The following is a 22,100-nucleotide window of genomic DNA, read 5'->3' as shown; positions in this document are numbered from 1 at the left end:
TAGCAATTGTAAAGATAGATAGAAGAATATTGCCTGGATTTAGACTCATTTTCCCAGAATCCCTCCCTGCCACTCTCTTTCAACAGCCCTCCTCCTCCTTCTTTGACTTCTTTGATGTTTTATGGCAGGTGGCATCTGTTAATTTTCTCCCTTTTTATTATAATAACTGACAAATGTCATGGTGTTTGTTAGTACCTTTGCACACATTTATTTCAGCAATGTAGTGTGTATGCTGTATTTTAATGGCCTAGTTAGTAAAAATGTGTGACTTCTCAAGGTGAGACTGTAGATTGTAACTAGGGATGGGTATCAATACTGGTCAAATACTGGATTGGACAGATAAAAATGTGATAAAATCCTATGCTGCACTATGAACATGAAAATGCAAATAAAAGTCAGGAAAAAGCACTAGCTGAGTCATATTTGGGCTGTTAATTTGTTATACATGATGATGACTGTTAAGCAAGGCATGTGCCTAAAGTACTTTTAAAGTACATCAATCTTACACTCATATACAGTACAAACATAGTTATGGATAGTTTATTACATTTATGCAGATGCATCCCCCTTAATGATACATACCAGAGCTTAAAATAAAAATACTGTAAGAACTTTAAAAAAAAATACCAGTAAATAACAGTGGCTTATTTTATTCCCCTTCCTCCACTTCCTGCCGCAGCCATTAGGGGCGCACCGTTGGCTCTCGGGACCCACCCTGCCCTGGTACCACGAACGGTCCGCGGCTGCCTGAGCGCCGCTGTGCTGCGGGGGACGCTGTTCACAGAGCGAAAGATGGCGACTGTTTGGTGGCTGCAGAGGAACCTTCGGAGCTGATACCGGGGAGAAGAGGAACACTCACATCCTAGTCAAGACCACGTCCAAAAAAACAACGGTATGTATTTACAATGCCGCAACCAGTGCTTTTCCAGTTCCGTGGTTGAAGTCCGTCTGACATTCGAGGAGTCACCGTTAGCAAAGATTACCAGCAATAACACCGGACTGGAGTGTAGCAGCTAGCATGTTAGCATCCAGGATATAACTGAGCCTTAAAAAAAAGGTGTCGTGTCATTGAGAACATTCACAAGTGGGGAGATTTGTGTCGTGTTACTGAGATGTAATAGAAACGAAATGCGTCAACTGTGGCATTTCACGATCAAAGGATTCATTTTGATGTTTAGCTAACGTTAGCTTGTGGGCTCATAATAACTTAGCTAGCCTCGTTAGCCGGTGCTAGCATGTTTTCTCAATTCATCAACACACTCGTCTCCCTGTTCATCAGCGAAAACACAAGCCAGTCCTTGTATGTTTGTTCTCACGTCATTTCTATTTAATTCTCCCCGGTGAGATGTTATTTGGCGATGGTTTTGCTTTGCCTTGGCAGCCCATCATCACATTTATTGTGCCGACAGCTAGTTTAGATGTAGCTTTAAAGATACGCTCTGCTGTGCAGGGGCCAGCTGTTCCGGTTGAAGAAAGGGCACCACCCGTTTCAAACAATAGATGTAACAGTCAAGTCTGCTGACACTAAACATGCTATGCTGATTACAGCTCAGCAGTCACACTGAGTTTCTCACGTAAGCTCATCCAGTTTTGTTGAAGGGAATCGATCTCACTCACATTGCTTTGCAGGAATCCAACAAGGATCAAACAAGACTAAGCGTAAAATGACGAGTGTACTAACATGAACGGAGCAAGTAACTGATTCCAGGGGCGTTGTGTGTTTCCAATCATTTTGCTGCAGACACCTCAAGCTTGTCTCCCCGTGTCTCAGCAGACAATGTCCCGCTCCCCTGACAATGAGGATGGATGCTTTGTTGCCATGGATACAGAGGACGATGGCGCGGAGCCTGCTGGGTTAAACGATGAAGCCGAGGCAAAGATGGGGTCCTGGCGACAAGAAGGGGCCATGGACAGCGGTGCCAAAGGAGTGGGAAGAACAATGGTGGAGTTGCCAGAGGAAGTTCTCGAATATATTCTGTCGTTCCTGTCACCGTACCAGGAACACAAGACCGCCGCGCTTGTGTGTAAGCAGTGGTATCGCCTCATTAAAGGTACGTCTCAGACATTTGCATTATTTATTTGTTAAAGCTAAGGACTCTGTGGACTGCTTAGCTTCACTCTCTCTGAGTGGGCATTAGAATATGACATGTGGGTGTTTAGTGTTGAGTCACTTTTTACCGTTTATTCACAAAGGGAGCAGGTCCTCCACAGTGATCAGTCTGGAGAGTTTTTATGTTGCTGATGGCTGCAATCTGCAGCATAGCTTTTAGGTTCCATTAAACCCCAGACACTCTGCCTTCTAAATACTTGAGAGGGGAATTTTAAAGAGCGAACAAGTCACTCATTTGTGCTCATAGTCCACTCTCTGGAAGCCGTCTGGAAACACTCAAACCTTTGACGTGTTCTGTTACTTACTTGTGTTTGTCTGCTCTAGGTGTTGCTTATCAATGCTATCACGGTTTCTTGAGAGCTGTCCAAGAGGGGAACATCCAGTGGGAAAGTCGCACGTACCCTTATCCAGGAACCCCGATCACTCAGCGCTTCTCACACAGTCAGTATATGCTGCTTTACTGCAATCTTCCACAGTTCCACACCGTATCACTTTTTTTTAATGTCAAGAACACAACACTTCCTGTTTTGCCTATACGGCTACAATTGAAAATTTCACTTGGCGAATCTGGTGATCGTCAGTTGATCACCAGATTCAGATTTTATGCACACTGAGACGTTCCTCATTCATTTGCTACAGCGACAGAAACATGTCTGTAGATAATGTGATCAGGAAGAAAACTTACGGCCCTAAGTGTTATCTATAATCAAAAGAAACATGCATCACTTTTTTCCTTCTATTTTACACCACACAAATTTGATTTATGTGCAATTTTCTGTACATTCCTGAGCCACAGCTCTGTGTCTTAATTTTACAGACTTAAAAGGCCACATCTTATTTGTTTATTCCTCTTTAAGAACATTATGGTGTAAAATAACTTGCCGTTCTATAGATTTATGTAAGATCTGAATGAGAATAGTGGACTTTATTTATATTTCCCATTGCAACAACAACTGTATATGGATATGGACATTTCATCCACATTCCTTTATTTAAAATTCTCAAGTCTCTCATTATTTGCAACCCATTGCTTTTCATTTGTTTTCTAATGTTTCCTTCTTTATTGGGATCTCACAGGTGCATGCTACTATGACTCAAACCAGTCTATGTATGTGTTTGGGGGTTGCACTCAGAGTAGCTGCAACGCTGCCTTCAACGATCTTTGGAGACTTGACCTCAACAGCAAGGAGTGGATCCGGCCTTTGGCCTCAGGTACGAGTATTTCAACGTTGGTGAAGAAAGAATCGGAACCATTTTTAAAAATCATTTAGCACAGGGTTTCTACACAGGCACCTGTGTGAGTGAGGGTGAACCATATTTTTGCATGCTGTGGTCAGATGACAGCAATGAAAAGAAGCAGTGAAATGTTTTACTGATAACTTTTGTTCATATAATCTTTGGAGATTATTGTGCCCTTTATAAAAAGCTGTCTTGTGCTGAATTCTGTGTTTTATTTTATGAGTTTCTTCTACAAAGACCTACAGATAGTTATATGTCTTTGTGTAAGGGTGAAAAGTGTTAGCTAGGCTTTTCCACGATACGGTTCCAGCGGTTTGGTCTCGTTTTCCATGACTATAATACCCCCTAAATGTGGGCGGAGTCATCATAACACAGCTGCATGAAACTGCAGCGACGTGATGTCATTTTATATGTAGTTTTATATGCAACAAAAACACACAATCAATATGGTTATTGATCTATATTGGTTAATAAATATAGATTTTTAGAAATTTCCTAGCTAAATGTTGGAGTTTACCGCATGTTTTCAGGATTTTTTTAAAAGTCTTTTTAACTTATCTAAAGTTCGACATGTCCGATTTGATTTCTGTGTCTGACATCGTGCTCATGACTCTTCCAGTAACGAGGTACCGGGTATTGTCGCTAATGGAAAAGCAAAAAACACCAGTAAAGTGTGTCAGAGCAGTGGACCGTGTGTAACGGAAAAGTGCCATTAATGTGTGCCATGTTTTCCATTTCTATTCAGCCATTACATTTTTGTTCACCTTGCTCAGCCTTTTCCTTCAATAAATTGCAGGGTTTACTTATTTGATCATAATTGTACATACATGCAATGACCGCTGTATTTGCTCATATCTTTTTACAGGCTCATATCCGTCTCCTAAAGCTGGGGCAACTCTCGTGATGCACAAAGATCTGTTAGTCCTCTTCGGGGGCTGGACTCGCCCCAGTCCGTATCCTCTGCACCAACCGGAGCGATTCTTTGACGAAATCCACACCTACTCTCCTTCCAAAAATTGGTGAGCTGGATTTCGGTACTGGGTGGGAAAAATGGAACAGTTAAAGCTCAGTCAGCACTTTTCACCATGGGGTTTTTCCTCTGTGATTTATGTTTTTAATCAGGTGGAACTGTATCGTCACAACACATGGACCCCCGCCTATGGCCGGCCACTCTTCCTCTGTAATTGGGAACACCATGGTTGTGTTCGGGGGATCGTTAGGAGCACGTCAAATGTATGCATTTTCTACTATAATTGAATTACATGTCACTCAAAACTAGGATGTACTAAGTTAAATCTGTACATTTCTGCACAGTTAAACTAATAATTAAATAGATAATAGGCTGTTTTTTGCCTTGTTGTTAAAGGGTACAAATCTTTAAATTTTCAGCATAGCATCTTATATAACTGGAATGTTATTAATCAATGAAAACATAGCCTGCCACCATCTGACAGTGTTGTTCCACTCTTTGTTGGTCCGCATCAGGAGTAATGAAGTCTGGGTTCTAGATCTGGAGCAGTGGTCCTGGTCCAAACCCCCCATATCTGGCCCATCACCACATCCACGAGGAGGCCAATCACAAGTAAGTATTCTTTCATAGATGCAAGATATACAACATAATCCATTAAGACTGTTTCCCCCTGAAATTAAAGGATACTTTCCAATGTTTTCTATTAGATTGTCATTGATGACCAGACGTTGCTCATCTTGGGAGGATGTGGTGGTCCTAACGCGGTAGGTCTTATGTGTTATTCTTCTTTCAGTATATTTCAGCTTCTCCGACAAGTAACACATTTACTCAAATATTCCTCTTGTCTTAAATAAAGCTCCTTAAAGATGCCTGGCTGCTTCACATGGGCGCCCCGCCGTGGAGGTGGCAGCAGCTGCAGGTGGAAAATGACGACCATGGAGCCCCAGAGCTTTGGTGTCACCCAGCGTGTCGAGTAAGTGTTTGTCTATCTTGAAGCTCCTCCTCCTCAATACAGCTCAATATATTATGGACCCAGCAGAAGTGATGAAAATGACCAGGGTCGTTGAATGCATCTTGTAGACATCTCGTTTCATCTGGCATCGCACTTAAGTTTCTGTAGTTTTGTTGATTATATTGAGTTTTCTTTTTGTAGAGAATTTCCTTCACACAAAACTTTGTGTGATGTAGGAATTAGTGCTAGGCACGTTAGCGCGTTAACAGGTTTTTCTGAACTTTAATGCATGGTGCGTTTCCGTGACGACTGACCGTAGAACTACGTGCGTGAAGTCATGTTTACGTGCCGCGGCACCGGAGTCCAGACACCGGTTACCAGTTAGCTCCGTTAGCTCCTTTAGCACCATTAGCACACCTACAGTGGAACTGGAGCGGTCTGTTTATTAAACGAAAAGAGCAGCGCTACAAATAACCAGCGTACCTGTGTACTGCGTATGTGTGCCTCCGTTTCTAAAGTTTAGCGTTACTTTAGAGACTCATTTTAACAATCGGGAGTTACGTGAACATGGCGTCGCGCACGTCTTTTTCCGGTCGCTCACCGTGGAAACGCGTCATGCGGTAACATTGACGCTGTTAACATGCACAGCACTAGTAGGAATGGAATTTAAAATCTGTTGTGTAGGTTTGCCTGGAAAACTGATCAGTTTGAGTAAAGCACACACTGCTGTAGAGCTGCAATTTAGGATTATTTTCGATCAATTAATCGGTCGATTATTTTCTCGATTAATCGTTTGGCTCAGAAAATGGAGGAGCAAAGAAACAGAGAAAATATTCACATTTAAGAAGCTGAAACAATCAGAAATCTTGTTTTAATAAAATAATTTTTTTGCAACCAATCAAAAATGTCTTTTCTCCTCTTCTTGAAGGTGGGCCAGTGTGTGGTGGTGTTCTCACAGGCGCCGTCCGGCCGCGCACCGCTCAGCCCAAGTCTTAACTCCCGGCCGTCCCCCATAAGTGCCACACCTGCCCCGCTGGGCCCCGAACCGCCTTCCCTGCGCTCACAGTCTCCTGTCCGGAGCGGGGCCGCCGGCGTCGTCCTGGGAGCCGTCGAAGAGGCTCCGTGCGTGAACGGCCGGTGGGGAACGCTGAGGCCTCGGCCTTCAGCGAGAGGAAGTGCCAGAGACGGAAGCCCGTCCTCGTCACAGCAGCCGTCTCCTTTGCAAGGTCCGGACAGCCCTCCTCTTCCTCCGTTACTAAACGGATCCTCCCCGTCACCTCGGACCAGCCCGGCCCAGGCTGCCTCTCCCCCCTCTCGTCCTCACCTGCCTGCCTCCACAGACTATGGTTGGGACTCTCCTCCTTCTGCCTCTCACCACCCTGAGGTGCCCAGCACCAACGGCCTGCACACTCCTCCTGCAGGCTCCCCACACACTCCCCCGGGCGGAGGAGTGTCTCCGGCTGCCTTACGACGGGGTCTGGAGGCAGTAAAGAACAAATCGCCCTCATCTTTACCATCGTCGTCGTCTTCCTTTCACGCACAGGGAGCTCCTCCTGGAGGAGGAGGAGGAAGTGGCGTAGGAGGAGCAGGAGGAGGAGCGGGTCCTCCCGGAACTCCGCCCTCGTCGTCCTCCAGTCCTCCACAGGCCGCCGGGAACGACGGACATGCTATCCCACCTATTGCACGGCGCCTTGGCCATCACCCGCCTCAAAGCCTGAACGTAGGGAAACCCCTGTACCAGTCTCTCAACTGCAAACCCATGCAGATGTACGTGCTGGACGTGTCCCGGGCCAAATCTGCCGCCGTAGTGTCCTGGAGGGTTTACGGTAACGGGACTCCCGCAGCGGTTACCGGGCCGCCGGAGACCAGCCTTCACACTGTGGTTCAGGGCAGGGGAGAGCTGATTATTTTCGGGGGCCTGATGGACAAAAAACAGAATGTGAAGTACTACCCTAAAACCAATGCCTTGTACTTTGTACGCGCTAAAAGGTAATGCAGCTCCATGTGGGATTTTTTGGAAAGATGGACGCTTTTGACCTGTGACCACACAAGGAAACTGAGACACAAAGCCTTTTTCCCCTGCCTCCGTAGAGGATTCTGGGAAAAGAACATCATCATTGTTAGGTGTTTCATGTCAGAAATTCACTTCCACTCCATCCTCAACAGCAACAGAAAACACTTTAACTACACTTGGTTAAAAACTAGTGCTGGGCACGCTAACCGCCGCTAACGCGTTAAAGGCTAACGTTAAAGCATGATGTGTTTCCATGACGACTGACCGGAAAAAGACGCGCATGTTTACGTGCCGCAGCACCGGGGTCCAGGCACTGTTGGCTGCTTCAACAGACTGGAGCGGTCTGTTTATTAAACGAAAAGAGCAGCGCTACAAATAACCAGCGTACCTGTGTACTGCGTATGTATGCCTCTGTTTTTAAAGTTTAGCGTTATCTTAGAAACTCATTTTAAACATGACGTTAACGTGCCCAGCACTAATAATAAACACATTTTCTTTAGTGTGAATGAGACTCCTGTGTGTGTGTGTGTGTGTGTGTGTGTGTGTGTGTGTGTGTGTGTGTGTGTGTGTGTGTGTGTGTGTGTGTGTGTGTGTGTGTGTGTGTGTGTGTGTGTGTGTGTGTGTGTGTGTGTGTGTGTGTGTGTGTGTGTGTGTGTGTGTGTGTGTGTGTGTGTGTGTGTGTGTGTGTGTGTGTGTGTGTGTGTGTGTGTGTGTGTGTGTGTGTGTGTGTGTGTGTGTGTGTGTGTGTGTGTGTGTGTGTGTGTGTGTGTGTGTGTGTGTGAACGTGTGTGTGTGTGAACGTGTGTGTGTGTGTGAACGTGTGTGTGTGTGTGAACGTGTGTGTGAACGTGTGTGTGTGTGTGAACGTGTGTGTGAACGTGTGTGTGTGTGTGAACGTGTGTGTGAACGTGTGTGTGTGTGTGTGTGTGTGTGAACGTGTGTGTGTGTGAACGTGTACGTGTGTGAACGTGTGTGAACGTGTACGTGTGTACGTGTGTGAACGTGTACGTGTGTACGTGTGTACGTGTGTGAACGTGTGTACGTGTGTGAACGTGTACGTGTGTACGTGTGTGAACGTGTACGTGTGTGTGTGTACGTGTGTGAACGTGTGTGAACGTGTGTGTGTGTACGTGTAGTTGTGAGTGCATCAATTAATCGACAAACTGGACTTTTTCTTCTTTTTTTGGCTAGCCTAACAATGATCAACCAAATAATAACATTTCTGTTTCTCTGTGTCTCTCCCCTCCCTCCTCTGAACTCTGGGGACACGAAAACGGTTGACGACTACCTTGCTTTTTGTATCACTCTTTGAGCCTGCAATGTTTACATTGGGAAAACCGGTGTGAGAGAGTGTGTGTGTCTGCATAATGTGTGTCGTGTGTGTGTGCACGTCGCTGGGCAATCGTTGTTAACTAATGTCTGTTCGGGGGGCCACGGTGGATGAGATGATAACGGCACTGTACTATAAACATAGTTAAACAATAAAGGCCTCCATGTCTGCTCTGTCACAGTCGCATCCTTTCCTGCTGCGTGTTTCTTATCATGTCAATCTTTTTTTCTGTTTTTGTGCACAAAAACATCTCAGTTTTCTCAGTTTTAATCAGATCACATGATCTTCAGCAGGAAGCGTGCTGTTATAAATCAATCTGAGTTTGTAAAGCAACATGAGTGAGAAATACAGAAGCAAACAAGATGCATGGATTATTTCTATTTATTGTCTAAATACTTACTTAAATGCTTGTGGATTTCTTTCCAAGCTTATTTGTCTTTTGTAGTTCGCTTTGGATAAAAGTGTCTGCTAAATGCTTAAAGGTGCATTATGTAATAAATCTAAAGCAACTGGCTGTAAAATCCTAATATGTCACAGAGACTCAGGAATAATGTTCATATAACAAACTGAACTCACCAACAACAACAGTACAGACAAAATATTCGCATTAAAAAAAAATCTTTGGAATACTGCAAATCATGTTTATGTTTTGAAATCATGTTTTGTCATGTGGCGCCACCTACTGCCATCTACCAATCATTGCAGTCAGTAGAGTCTCAGCTGCCGAGCAACCACGCTTTGCCAGTTACGTCTGAGCTACAATGGCGGAGAAAACGAAACCTGAAAGACCTCTTTATTTTGAATTTGAGTGTAGTAACCGTTTTTGGCCACATTCTTACATATGGTGCCTTTAAATGTTGATAAATTGCATATAGGTTACTATTTAAATTAGGGTTTTATTTCATTAAAGTGGACCTGTAAAATCAACATACAATTCCAACACATGGTCCTTAAGGATAAATATTTCAAAACATCGAATTTCACGTTTACTAGAGCTGAGCCAATTACTCGATTACTAAATCAATCGTCAACTATTTTGATAATCGATTAATCCGTTTGAAGCTTCTTTCATGATTAAAACAAGATTTCTGATTGTTTTAGGTTCTCAAGGCTTTAGGTTTCTTTGCCCCACATAACAAACAAATCATTAAAAGTGAATCATTTTGGTTTGTGGACAAAACGAGACACTGATCGGCGTTTTAATGACATATGGACCAAACGATTATTTGACAAAATAATCGATAGTTGCAGCTTTAATGTTTACATTTTGATAGTGATTCAATTTCACAAGTTGAAATAATGGCTGTCCTATACTTTGTTTCCCTACACCTGGATGTGCACAGATTCATGACGTTTATAGTGACATCTAGTGGCCGCTGTTGCACGCAGCACTAAAAAGGAGGCACTTGTGATCTGTTGGCCATTCCAACTGTAGAAAGTAGCATTTTTGTTCCAAATATTGTTTATAATTCATAACTTTCACATAAGTGACTTTTTTAACAGATTCCACATTGACTAAATACTTATTTAAGTCTTAAAAAAGAAAATAAAGAAATACTTATCTTAGGAAATACTTTTTAAAATTATCTCTATTACTATTTTTTTTAATAGATGAACTTAATTCCAGAAACTAAACTTATCAGCTTTTTCCTCCTTGGCCCCGCCCACTTCCTCAATCACCAACCTTTTACCCGGATCCTCCGATAGGACCAGAGCAGGGGCAGCTCAGGGAGCACAGGCCTTCTGATTTGAGCAGGACTCCAGGGGGGGGATGTGGTGTGAGGTGGCAGCCACAGCTGGAACTGCATTGGCTGTGGCCGGAGACAGTGGGAGGAGACTCTGACAATGAATGTGCTGAGGGCACATGTTTACAATGGTCAGGGCCGGGCAGAGGGCGAATGGAGCTGCACAAAAAAGGACTGTTTTTCTCAATGAGGTCGCCCACTGCAAGAGGTAGTGTCTGCGTTTTCAAGAGGGCAAAGATAGATTAGAGTTTTCTGTGTGTGTCGTTGTAGCTGGTGTTTGAAGCGATTGTAGTCGTGTGTTTGAATGAATTGAGGTGGAGGACGTGTGTGTGTGTGTGTAACAAAGAGAGAGAGAGTTAGTTCTTAGTCTGGCAAGTTTAAGGTTGTGGTGTCAGACTGGTTTGTTTGCATTCTCCTTTCAGTTGGTGCAACGCTTTAAAAGCACACAGAGATCGAGCTAATGAAAGTCACCACAGTGAGATCCAGGACACCAAACACACACTTGAATCATCACTTGTTTGACGTCTCTTTTGTGCACTAAGCACAAAAAAACACACACACTCTCTCAGTTCCCTACGATCTTACACAAGAGATCGGCTCATGGTGACTTCTCAGGGATGAGCAGGGCTCAGCTGCTGGACACTTCAACTTCAAAAAGCCCCTCACGTTTGGTGCTCAGTCAGCCTCCCCACAGGATGTCATCCACTGTGTCCACCTCAGTCCCCACTGGGGTTTTCGCACCCTCGTCACCCCTGCCCCGTCCGGTCGTCTGGCCTCCCCTGGACTTCGCCCTGGGTGCCATCGCCTGCTGTGCAGCCTGCGTCTTCACCAACCCCCTGGAGGTGGTCAAGACCCGCCTGCAGCTTCAGGGAGAGCTCCGTGCCCGGGGATCCTACCAGAGGCACTACCGCGGGGTCCTGCAGGCTCTGTGGGTGGTGGGCCGCACCGACGGGCTCCGGGGCCTGCAGAAGGGCCTCTCGGTCGGCCTGGTCTACCAGGCGATGATGAACAGTGTGAGGCTGGGCTCCTATTCCTATTGCGAAGCTCTGGGGATCACGTCGTTCCACGGGGGCAGTATGCTGTCAGGGGCGGCGGCGGGAGCGATGGGCGCCTTCGTTGCTTCTCCCGCCTACCTTGTAAGTTTACTCCTGAGCTTATCTTTAGTGCTGTGTCAGCAGACAGTGGTTTCCAGGGTTACCAAAGGGAAACGCAACAACTGATGATGTGTTTAAAGGACTTAGAATTAAACAGCAAGGGCCATGTTGCAACGCCATGATTCTACACTACCGTTGGAAAGTTTGGGCTCACTTAGAAATGTCCTAATATTTGAAGGAAAAGCACTTTTTTTCCATTGAATATAACATGAAATGGATCATAAATACACTCTATACATTGTTAATGTGGTAAACGACTATTCTAGCTGCAAACATCTGATTTTTAATGGAATATGTACATAAGTGTATAGAGGCCCATTTCCAGTGTTCTAATGGTACATTGTGTTTGCTAATGGCGTAAGAAGGCTATTGGACAATTAGAAAACCATTGTGCAATGATGTTAGCACCGCTGAATACAGTTTTGCTGGTTCTTTTACCAAAGGGCAAAATGATTATTTGGAATAAAAATCATTATTCCTAGTCTTGGCTATATTTTGTATTCATATTGCAACTCTTTTGATGAATAAAAGTGTGACTTTTAATGGAAAAAAATGGTATATGTGACCCCAAACATTTGAACGGTAGTGTAAGTGTGATGCAGCTGTTGGTGTTTGCATGTCACCTTTCAAGGACTGCAGGTCCAGCATGTGTCGTATGACATTGACACGGTCACTGTGCCGACATGTTGACTCTTTACACTGTGTGTGTGTGTGTTTGTGTGTGTGTGTGTGTGTGTGTGTTTTAAAGCTTAACCCAAGAGAACATTGAAAGACTGGAAGTGGATCTCATCTGATCAGTTTACAACCACACGCAACAGAGAGGGAGTGATTAGATTAAGTTAATTAACAGCCAAACAATTGATGCAAGCTAAAAGACGGCTATGGTAGGTAACCCTAACCCTAGCTGTAAAAACACAATATGGCTAATTATGGAGCTGGAATCAGATAAATGATGCAAAAGGTTTCATCCTAATACTCTTTTTAATGCAAACAGATCTGATCTACATGTCAACAAGAACAATTTATATGAGCCTTTAATCTGGTGACATCGATGACATGACAGGACCCCAGTGACCCAATTAAAGCTGACTTTGTCCTGGAGGACAAACCTGTACTTGAATCTCCCTGGAGATGTAATTAATCTGGTACCAAAAAAAAAAAGGAAAAGAAAAAACACGACTCTTCCATAAACACAATACTGTACATGACAAAGAGTCGTACATACACACAGAGACAGTTTCTGTGTGTTGTAATCGTCATAATAATAGTGTTTCACAGAGTTTGCAACAAAGTCTTATCAAAGTGCGTCTTCCAGAGAAATCCCCCTTTTCCCCTCCCCCCCAAAGACCAACTCACTGAGAGATGGAGCTGTAGATGTAGACTTCTAAACAAAGGGAATGTTTGAAGTATATTGAGGTGAACAGAATGTTTGGAAAACCCATCATCATCATCATCATCATCATCATCAAACCGACAACATCGTATTGTGCTGTCGGTTGAAGACGGAGCCTTTTTTCAAAAGCCCCACGTCTATTTTTAGTTGCCCTGTGAAACAAAGTATCATTACATGGTGTGTGTGTGTGTGTGTGTGTGTGTGTGTGTGTGTGTGTGTGTGTGTGTGTGTGTGTGTGTGTGTGTGTGTGTGTGTGTGTGTGTGTGTGTGTGTGTGTGTGTGTGTGTGTGTGTGTGTGTGTGTGTGTGTGTGTGTGTGTGTGAGTGACACGCTTCTTGTTTACAAGACATTTGTGCAGCACGCCTCGTTGCTGTCGTTCGGTTTTTGTGTCTCTTTCTCGGTATGAAAATGAAACACTGAAACTGTCCAGCTGCTTTTGCAAATTCTAAAAAAGGAATAAAGATATTTGAGTGGAACCTAATGTTAAACAAACTTTTTAAATGCAGTTTTAGACGTAAAGCACTCGTAACGTCTGCACGTTCTCATGAAAATCCCCATGAGTCATGCTGTTGTTGTTGTTGTTGTTTCTGAGCTTTGAGTGGATACAGCCGAGGCGTCTGTGACCTTCTGCTCCAGCATGGAAAGACAACACTTGTGTGATGACACTCTCATCTGTTCAGTTGTCACTAAATATACCTGACCCACAAACCTACATGTGCAGTATACAGTAAATAAAGCCCCCCCCCCCCCAACCTCTTGTTTTGGAAATATGAACTATTTTTTAGTTATGTAACTCTAAAGTTTGGTTATTTCAGTCTAATATTAAGTCTGCACAGCATGGTGTGTTTTATTAACTGCTCTTAACCTTGTGTGCTGCATTTTATTTATTTTGTTGTAGGTGAAGACACATCTGCAAGCTCAGACTGTGGAGACCATCGCGGTCGGTCACCAGCATAACCATCTGGTAAGAGAGCGAGAACAAGAAAGACGCTTACTGTAAATACAACTTGTTGTTGTTATTTCCTGGAATACGGGTGACGTGGTGCTGTGAGGATTAGCTTTATTGGTTCAAATTCCGGTTTTGGGGGGACTCTGGTTGTGATTGGGCGGGGAATGTAAGCGACAATGTCACGCAGTTACAACAGCTGCTCGTTAGGGGGCGGTGTCGCCCAAAACGAGCACTGACCAGGAAGGGAAAAAAAAGCATGAGGAAGAAAAAACAAACCTGGCTCATGGATTGGCCAGGACCGAAAATCCATCTCCTTCAGCAAGCTAAAAGAAGGCTAATGTAGCTAACCGTAACCCTACTCCCAACCCTAACCCTAGCCGTAAAAACACAATATGGGTAATTATGGAATAAGACTTGGATAAACTATGCAAAAGGTTTCACCCTAATACTCTTTTTATGCAAACAGATCTGATCTACATGTCAACAAGAACAATTTACATGAGCCTTTAATCTTTTGCGATGACATGATCGACCCCAGTGACCCAATTAATGCAAGGGGCTGTGTTGCCCAAAAACAAGCACCACCTGGAACCCTTTTGGAGGGTTCCACCAAGAACCCTTTTAAAACCCTTCATTCAGGAAAGGGGTTTTAAAGGGTTCTCTGGATCAAAAGGGTTCTTACTGGAACCATTAGTGTAACCAAGAACCCGTTTTTCAGAAGCAAGTGTTTCCAGGTAGAACCTCAGCCCTTGTAGAAGGACCATTTTGGAACCCTTCTGAGAAACCCCACAAAAAGGATTTTTCAAGGGTTCTTGGTAACACTCAGTAAGAACCATTTTGACCCAGAGAACCCTTTAAAACCCCTTTCCTGAATAAAGGGTTTTAAAAAGGTTCTACCTGGAGCCAAAAAGGGTTCTCCTATGAGGACAAGCAGAAGAACCTTATGTGGTTCTACTTTCTAAGAGTGTACTGCATGTGTGAAGGTTGTCGCCTGTTTATATTTAACTTCCCAGTGATAGAAAAAGCCCTGTTGTCTTCTTCCTCTAATTCAGTTGTCAACCCCTGGTGTTTGTTTCAGGGAGCGTCTGATGCCATCGTCACCATCTACAGACGCCAGGGTTTGGTCGGCCTGTGGCGCGGCGTGAACGGGGCGGTGCCTCGCGTCATGGTGGGATCAGCGGCTCAGCTGGCAACCTTCACCTCGGCCAAGGACTGGGTGTCACATTCTCAGGTAGAATGTGGTGGAGATGACAACAGCGACTGACAATCGAACAGAGGCTGTTATCACGCAATTTTTAAAAAACATTTTTTGTCTCTTTTTGTTGCAGTGGTTCAGTCCAAACCAGTGGCTCACAGCTCTGATAGCAGCCATGATCAGCGGAGTCGCCGTGGCTTTCACCATGACGCCGTTTGATGTCATTAGCACAAGGCTCTACAATCAGCCAGTGGACGAGTTTCGCCGGGTGAGTCTCATTAATCATCTCATGAAAGTGGCTTAAAATGGGATTATCAGTTGATGTCTGATTAAAATTGTCTTGGATTTTGAATTAAAACTGTTTTTCCCGGATCTCCAAACCCTTCCTTTAAGTTTTATACACTACCGTTCAAAAGTTTGGGCTCACCTATACAATTTGTCTTGTGGTTTCCATTAAAAGTCACACTTTTATTCATCAAAAGAGTTGCAAAATGAATAGAAAATATAGTCAAGATTAGAAATAATGATTTATAATGATCAGCAAAACTGTTTTCAGCTGTGCTAACATTATGGCACAAGGGTTTTCTGATAATCCAATAGCCTTCTAACGCCATTAGCAAACACAATGTACCATTAGAACACTGGAAATGGGCCTCTATACACATATGTACATATTCCAATGAAAAACCAGACGTTTGCAGCTAGAACAGTCGTTTACCACATGAACGGTAGTGTATATCTGTAGAAAAGCCAAAGGCTGACCATTGTCCTCTTCTGCCTCTTTCAGGGTCGTCTGTACCAGGGGTTTTCAGACTGCATGCTGAAGGTTTGCCAGGCCGAGGGTTTGCTGGGCTTGTACAAAGGCATGGGGCCCGTCTTCCTGCGCTTGGCCCCGCACACGGTGCTCAGCATGCTGTTCTGGGACCTGATGAGGCACCAGGCAGTGAAGGAGCGACAGAACCAGGAACGAAGCTAAAACCGCACAACCAAGTTTATCGTCTTACGATATAATAAAATGCTGGACTCGGTCAGAGCCATCGAAGAAGCGTTGGATGAATATAAAGCAGTAGTGTGCGAGTTGAACAAATGTCTGTTTGAAATGATTCCAGTGCAGCAGATAGAACACACAGAAGTGCATATATAATGTTTAAAAAAGGGAATTCTACTCAGTGGGATCTGATGGTTTTGATGGACAGAGCCCATTTTCAGATGAAGGACGCAGCATTACTGACACCACTTCCATGCCTTTATATGGTCGTCAGAGCCATTTCCTCTGCTTCACTGTCGTAAACTGAACCAGCACGACTTCCCAAAACTGTCAAACTATGACTTTAAGTGATACTCTGAGACAGAAGATGGACACACGTGCTGCACAGACGCTGACTCTTACACAATATGCAATTGTTGATTTGCCTTAAAAATACAAAAAAACTCAAATTATATCATTTTGAGTGTTCTCTCTTGATCATTTTACCACAAACGTGCCTCTATATATGCAATTAACCCTGGATGACTCACTAACATAATGTTCATTATATTCCATGTTAACTATTTTAATTGTTGCTGCTTTGATGTGTCACGGTTTTAATGCAAAACTTATGTTGACATAATCTGGGAAAAAAGGGAAAACAAGGACAAAGAAAACATGAAATGGAATTTTGTTGTTGACTAACCTGAACCACTGGTACTGAAAGCCAAGACGTTTTCATTTACAGGAAATAGAACCTACGGGTAACTTGAGACATTTAAACAGCAATTCATTATACTGGTAATATTAATAAAGATGTTTTGTATAAAAAAAATAGTGTATTTGTTTTTGAAATACATGATATTTACTTTTTTTTTTGCTGTGACGCAGTTAAAATCTCTCATCATTCTTTAAATCTTATCTTCTTTTTTAAAAAGGGGGCTTTTAATCACAGACTACAATCAAATCAAGTTTGACCTTTGGAGCATTGGGTGCACTCATTCAACATGATAAACAGGAAGAAAGGCAGCTGTAGAGTAGGTCTGCGTCACAGGAATTTAGCACAAACTGACTCTTTTTCCATCACTGTACATGTGTCAGTCTGCAGGAGAATGAGTGTCACGTCATAACCCTTCCTGGTCAAAACAAACAAAATGTTTCTTCCCTTCTCGTGGATCCTGGGAACCTCTGAGTGGACACTTATTGATTCAAACCCTATTGACTGTTTTCTTCGAGGTGAGTTTTCTGTTTGTATGTTTTCTCTCATTGTGTTCAAATTTAAAGAAAAGCTTTATATTTCATATACTTAGTGACTTGTTTGTTTTTGCTTGTTTAGGTCTGATAGGAGCATGTGGGATAACAGTGCTGTGCAGTCTGCTTAGAGTTTACTACTTTGTTCAAACGTGCTGGTGAGTAAAAACAAGAAATAGAATGTAATAATGTAATATTATAATGCAAAATCAACTTTTTAATCATTTCAATACTTATATTTGGGACTCTGGAGGCCCTATGAGTCGGCAAAGTGTGAAAGTAGATGACTCACTCATGTTTTTGTGGAATTGTTGTCTCGCAGAGCTCCGTTTTGTCCCTAAAAAACGCGAGAGTGCAGGCAAGGGGAGTAGTATCCTGAAGAGCGGAAATCTGCAAAGTGTTCTATTCTTGGCTGCACAGTGCAGCACAGAGTTCTACACAAACTTCCAGCCTCAGAGGATTTACATTTTATATATGACGGCAATAATGACGGCTTTTCCAAATGCTAACTGCTGTTAGCTTGCCGGGGGAAAAGTACCATTGTCCCCTGGGTCCTATGTTCCCGGTTTTTCCGGGTCCAATAATATTTAGGGATTATTTTTTTCCACCATAATTTCCATGAAAGATTCGTACTGAAATCTACGAAAAGTAATGCACAGTGTTTTTATATGTTTTTACACATAATTTTTCGAACACAGAGCCGTGGTTACGTGACGATTCGCTATATCCCCTAACCCTACCCGTCACTATAACCATAAAAGTAATCGTAACGGTAGGTAGAGACCTGAAAAATCTCCGTAATTTTGGGGGAAAGCGGAGAACATAAGGATGATCCCGCTGCCGTTAGCCTCAGTGACGCTGACGTAGTTCCCTGTGTCTCATTTGCATATTTAAAGAGACAGGCACTCAAAAGCGAGCGTTCTGAACAGGGCTGTTTTGTTCAGGGTGATTGAACTGCTGTGGTGCTTCATCCTTAAGGTATTTTGACCAAAGCATGTCACAGAAATGTTCATTAGGACACCAGGGAACTAGGTTCACTTGGCGAAATAAGGGTATAATAATGTCTGTATGTATAAAGGTTTCTCTCTTTCTCCCACACAGTGATTCTGAAAGTGAAGTCAAACAGAGTTTATCCTCACCTGTGAGTCCACTGGAGGGCAAATGGAGGACAGTGTTACAGTTCTGGTCCCTGACGCTCGTCCTGGCTCTGGTTGGCCCGAGGGTTTCATCTCTGTTAGTGCTGGAGTTTTCTCTCCGAGCGGTTTCTTCTTGGACATCAACAGGTCTGGTGAGTTATTAAACACAAAAAAAGGACACAGATTGTCAGGGTACGTTTTTGTTCTAGTAATCAAATATAAAACCTTTTGTCTCTGACTCAGGATGCTCCCAGCAGAGGCCTCGACCTCCTCCAGATCCAGTGCCAGTTCTCCCTGGGCTGCTGCTTCACCTGTACTCTAGCCTTCCTCCATCAGGGGGCTCCACACGGCTCCCTCAACTTGCTCCTGGCGGCTGCACTCAGCTGGGCACTGGCAAGTGTCAGCCAAAGTGTATGGAGCCATGCGGCCAGACTGTACCCGCTGCACAGCGCCGAGCGGTACTGTGGGAAGTGCATCACCCTCCTGACCTGCGGACACACCATACTGGCTTGGCTGCACAGGGCGGTCGTGTTGGCTTTTGCTATTGCGAGTGTGGCTTCCGCAGCCACAGTTTATGACCACTTCTTGTCCCAGAAGGATGCACTTAAGCTCTGGACTCCACTGACTCTGTGCTACACCATGCTGGTGGCCTATATTCAAGGTGATGCTCAGGGGGAAGACATGCGGGAAATGGAAATGGGTCCTTTAGGAAGATGTAACACAGAGACTCAGAAGACATTAGACAATAATATTAAGACTTTTTTTAATTCATTAATAATTAGCAGTTATATTGCAATTTATTAGCACACCCTTTCTAACATTGCTGTGTTCATTTTTCCACACAAAATGCATTTTATTAAGTAGTTTTTGAACATTAGAACATAAATAACAAAGAAAATGGAGAAGGTCCCATTAAAATTGAAAGAATATCTTTGTTGCAGTTTAAAATCACTTAGACTTGTAGTCAGAATTGTTTTCATTCTTTCTTTATTTAATTTTTTTATATTCAGGTCAACATTTTTTAGTCAGTAATGGGTGTCATTTAAAAATATAGTGAAGTACAGTAGTTCCAAAAAAAACAGTACACGAAAAACCTCAATTACAGTAACACGAGAAAATTTAATTCCTTACCTCCCACCTCTGGTAAAAGAGATAAAACATTAAAGAGGTACACTCTTAGAAATAAAAGTGCTAAGTAGAACCATGTAAGGTTCTTCAGCTTGTCCTCATAGGAGAACCCTTTCTGGCTCCAGGTAGAACCTTTTTTTTTTATAAAGGTTCGACCTAGAACCCTTTTAAAACCCTTTATTCGGGAAAGGGGTTTTAAAGGGTTCTCTGGATCAAAATGGTTATTACTGGAACCATTAGTGTTACCAAGAACCCTTGAAAAAACGGTTTTTCAGAAGCAAATGGTTCCTGGTAGAACCAGCCCTTTTGGAACAAAAACAAATGGCATATATATAGGAAACTGTAATGGTGCAAATCTCATTCGTTCACTCATTCACTTTCATGCAGAGAACCAGAACCGTCAGAGTGGATCAGAAGCTCTCTTTCACACGGCTGTGCTGAGACTGGGATCCGTCCTGGTGCTGATGCTGACTGTGGGCGGATGGTCTGACGTCCTCCACGTCCTCATCGCGTTCATGGGAGAAGCTGCCTGTCTGCTGCCCTCTCACGACCTCCTGCAAGCTGTGTTAAAGGTCTGTGTTTTATCTTCTATTGTTTTGTGTGTTTGCAGTTTTTTCTTGTCATTTATGTTGAAAAATGTAAAAAAAAAGAAAAAAAAAGAAAGGTGACGTTCATGTTTCATTTTCAGGAAGAGGAAGAAACGAGCCCGAGGAAAAACCAACGCACCTCGGGACACAAAAGCAGAGAACTCAGAAGACGAACATCGTCAGACGACAGTTACTAACCCCAGTGTAAACAAACACACCCTCATATTTAATTTTAGCATTAATAAATGGATTACTGTGGCTTTACTTATCACTGTGTACTCACTGTTTCTGGATCTTGAAACTGCTGCTCGTCCTTTAAAATCAGTCAACTAACTTTAAATCAGATGTTTTTTTACTCTCTGTCTTTTCACTGACATTTGTTTATTTTACATTGATTCCACAGCTTTGTTGTTGTTGTTGTTTTTCTACATAAAAACATTTGGCATAAAGGTCTCAAATAACAATTTCGAGCAGAGGTTTCAAACCCGCAGCCCGTGTGCCACATGTAGTACATCATTAATATCAAATTATTTCTGTTTGTTTTGTCTATTTAGATGAATTTTGCGTCAATAAATACCAGCGGTGGAAAGTAACGAAATACATTTGCTCAAGTTACTGTATTGAATACTTTTTTTTGTGTGTTTTGTATATAAGGACAATTTAAAATCAGGATTTTGTATTTTACTTGAGTATGTATTGACTCAAGTATTATACTTAGTTACTTATAAATCCTATCCGTTAAGTAAAAATAAAAATTCAGCACAATGAAAACCTACAGGGGGGAAATATACACCAGAACCAGACGAATGATTCTGTGATTAGCATTAGCACTGGCGCGTGAACATAGAGGGCGTGCGCCAAAAGTGACGTAACATCCTGTGTCGCGCCGGGCGCGTGAGCCCCAAAATAGTTTTGGATTTCTGACCCCTTATCATATTTCTACTTCCCTCACACCCCACGCAAAGTAACTTTTACTTAAAGTACATTTCAAATGAACTACTTTTCAGATGACTACTTTTACTTCTACTTGAGTAATATTTCATCAAAGTAGTGGTACATTTACTTGAGTACAATATTTTAGTACTTTTTCCACCTCTGTTAAAGGTGAAGTAAGTAGTTTATAGTGCCATCTAGAGGAGAGGCTGAAACTTACAACAAAGAACTGCTCCTCTGCTCACCCCCTCCCTTCCGTGAGCGCTACGGTATCCTCAGCCGGTCAAATGTCGTCCTCGTCGTCTTTCTCCGTGTCAGCAAATGAGGTTCGTGAGGCGAGGGAGAGGGCGAGCTACCGCGGCCGTAGCAGACGAAGCGGAGAGAGTGGAGGCGGGACTTCCGCTACAAGTAAAGCGACGCTTGATTTGTTCTCTCGCGTTTGTCCTTACAGGCTCCGGTAGAAACATGACGTCTCGCTGCTAACAGTGGCTATGCAACCGCGGCCTGCGACTGCTTTTTGAAACACTACGAAAATGAAACAAAAACTATTATACAACGACTAGACAATGCAGGAGCACATAATATGTCTTAAAGAGTGGATTTTGGGTCATAGAAACCCACAAATACTACACCGTGTCCCTTTAAATACATTTTATTGTAAACTCTACATCGTTCCATGTCAACAAAATGCATTTATTTTGAAATTTTGTGAAATATCATCAATTAAATTTCTATTACTATGTCATGGTGGGAAAAAAAGAATAATCATGATATCATGTTAAGCTTATATTGCCCACCCGTACTGAAAACTTTCTTTTCCCCCCATAAAAAGTTTGACTTTTATTTTTTCACCCCAGGTCATTTGACTTTGAAACCCCTGATTTAGAGTGTTCATTTTGACTTTATCCTCCATTGGAGGGTCACGGGGGGTGCTGTGCCTGTCTCAGCTGACACAGGGCGATAGGCGGGATACAAACAACCATTCACTCAGACACCTGTGACCAATTCACCTAATCCCCATATTGCATGTTTTTGGGCTGTGGGAGG

At 43.1% G+C, this 22,100-nt stretch overlaps 3 protein-coding genes across 4 annotated transcripts; all 3 read left to right on the top strand.

The window, feature by feature from the left end:
• The first annotated feature begins 795 nt into the window (after positions 1 to 795).
• On the top strand, positions 796 to 7,851 carry fbxo42 (F-box protein 42). 2 transcript variants are annotated; one of them, XM_083892933.1, is made up of 10 exons: positions 796 to 892; positions 1,775 to 2,051; positions 2,435 to 2,551; positions 3,188 to 3,322; positions 4,215 to 4,368; positions 4,472 to 4,582; positions 4,835 to 4,931; positions 5,027 to 5,083; positions 5,176 to 5,292; positions 6,200 to 7,851. In XM_083892933.1, exons 2-10 carry the CDS (start codon positions 1,778 to 1,780, stop codon positions 7,262 to 7,264), a joined length of 2,127 nt encoding a protein of 708 aa, XP_083749059.1. In that variant the 5' UTR covers positions 796 to 892; positions 1,775 to 1,777; the 3' UTR covers positions 7,265 to 7,851. The 2 variants fall into 2 exon arrangements, with proteins under 2 accessions (XP_083749059.1, XP_083749060.1); XM_083892934.1 differs by having other exon boundaries at positions 805 to 892; positions 1,742 to 2,051.
• Positions 7,852 to 11,055: 3,204 nt separating this feature from the next.
• Positions 11,056 to 16,476, top strand: slc25a34 (solute carrier family 25 member 34; the record flags this gene model as incomplete). The annotated part of the gene is made up of 5 exons (XM_083892952.1): positions 11,056 to 11,496; positions 13,806 to 13,871; positions 14,935 to 15,087; positions 15,185 to 15,319; positions 15,839 to 16,476. The coding sequence occupies 5 exons, from the start codon at positions 11,056 to 11,058 to the stop codon at positions 16,025 to 16,027; spliced, it is 984 nt and encodes a 327-aa protein (XP_083749078.1). The 3' UTR covers positions 16,028 to 16,476.
• Positions 16,477 to 17,172: 696 nt separating this feature from the next.
• On the top strand, positions 17,173 to 20,317 carry LOC310929260 (transmembrane protein 82-like; the record flags this gene model as incomplete). The annotated part of the gene is made up of 6 exons (XM_083891983.1): positions 17,173 to 17,254; positions 17,355 to 17,427; positions 18,371 to 18,557; positions 18,649 to 19,066; positions 19,921 to 20,105; positions 20,222 to 20,317. The coding sequence occupies 6 exons, from the start codon at positions 17,173 to 17,175 to the stop codon at positions 20,315 to 20,317; spliced, it is 1,041 nt and encodes a 346-aa protein (XP_083748109.1).
• Positions 20,318 to 22,100: the final 1,783 nt, after the last annotated feature.

The sequence above is a fragment of the Microchirus variegatus genome (assembly GCF_963457635.1).
Source record: "Microchirus variegatus genome assembly, chromosome: 7".
Classification (NCBI taxonomy): Eukaryota; Metazoa; Chordata; class Actinopteri; order Pleuronectiformes; family Soleidae; genus Microchirus; species Microchirus variegatus.
Note: the sequence above shows the minus strand (reverse complement) of the source record. Positions and strands in the feature narration are given on the sequence as shown.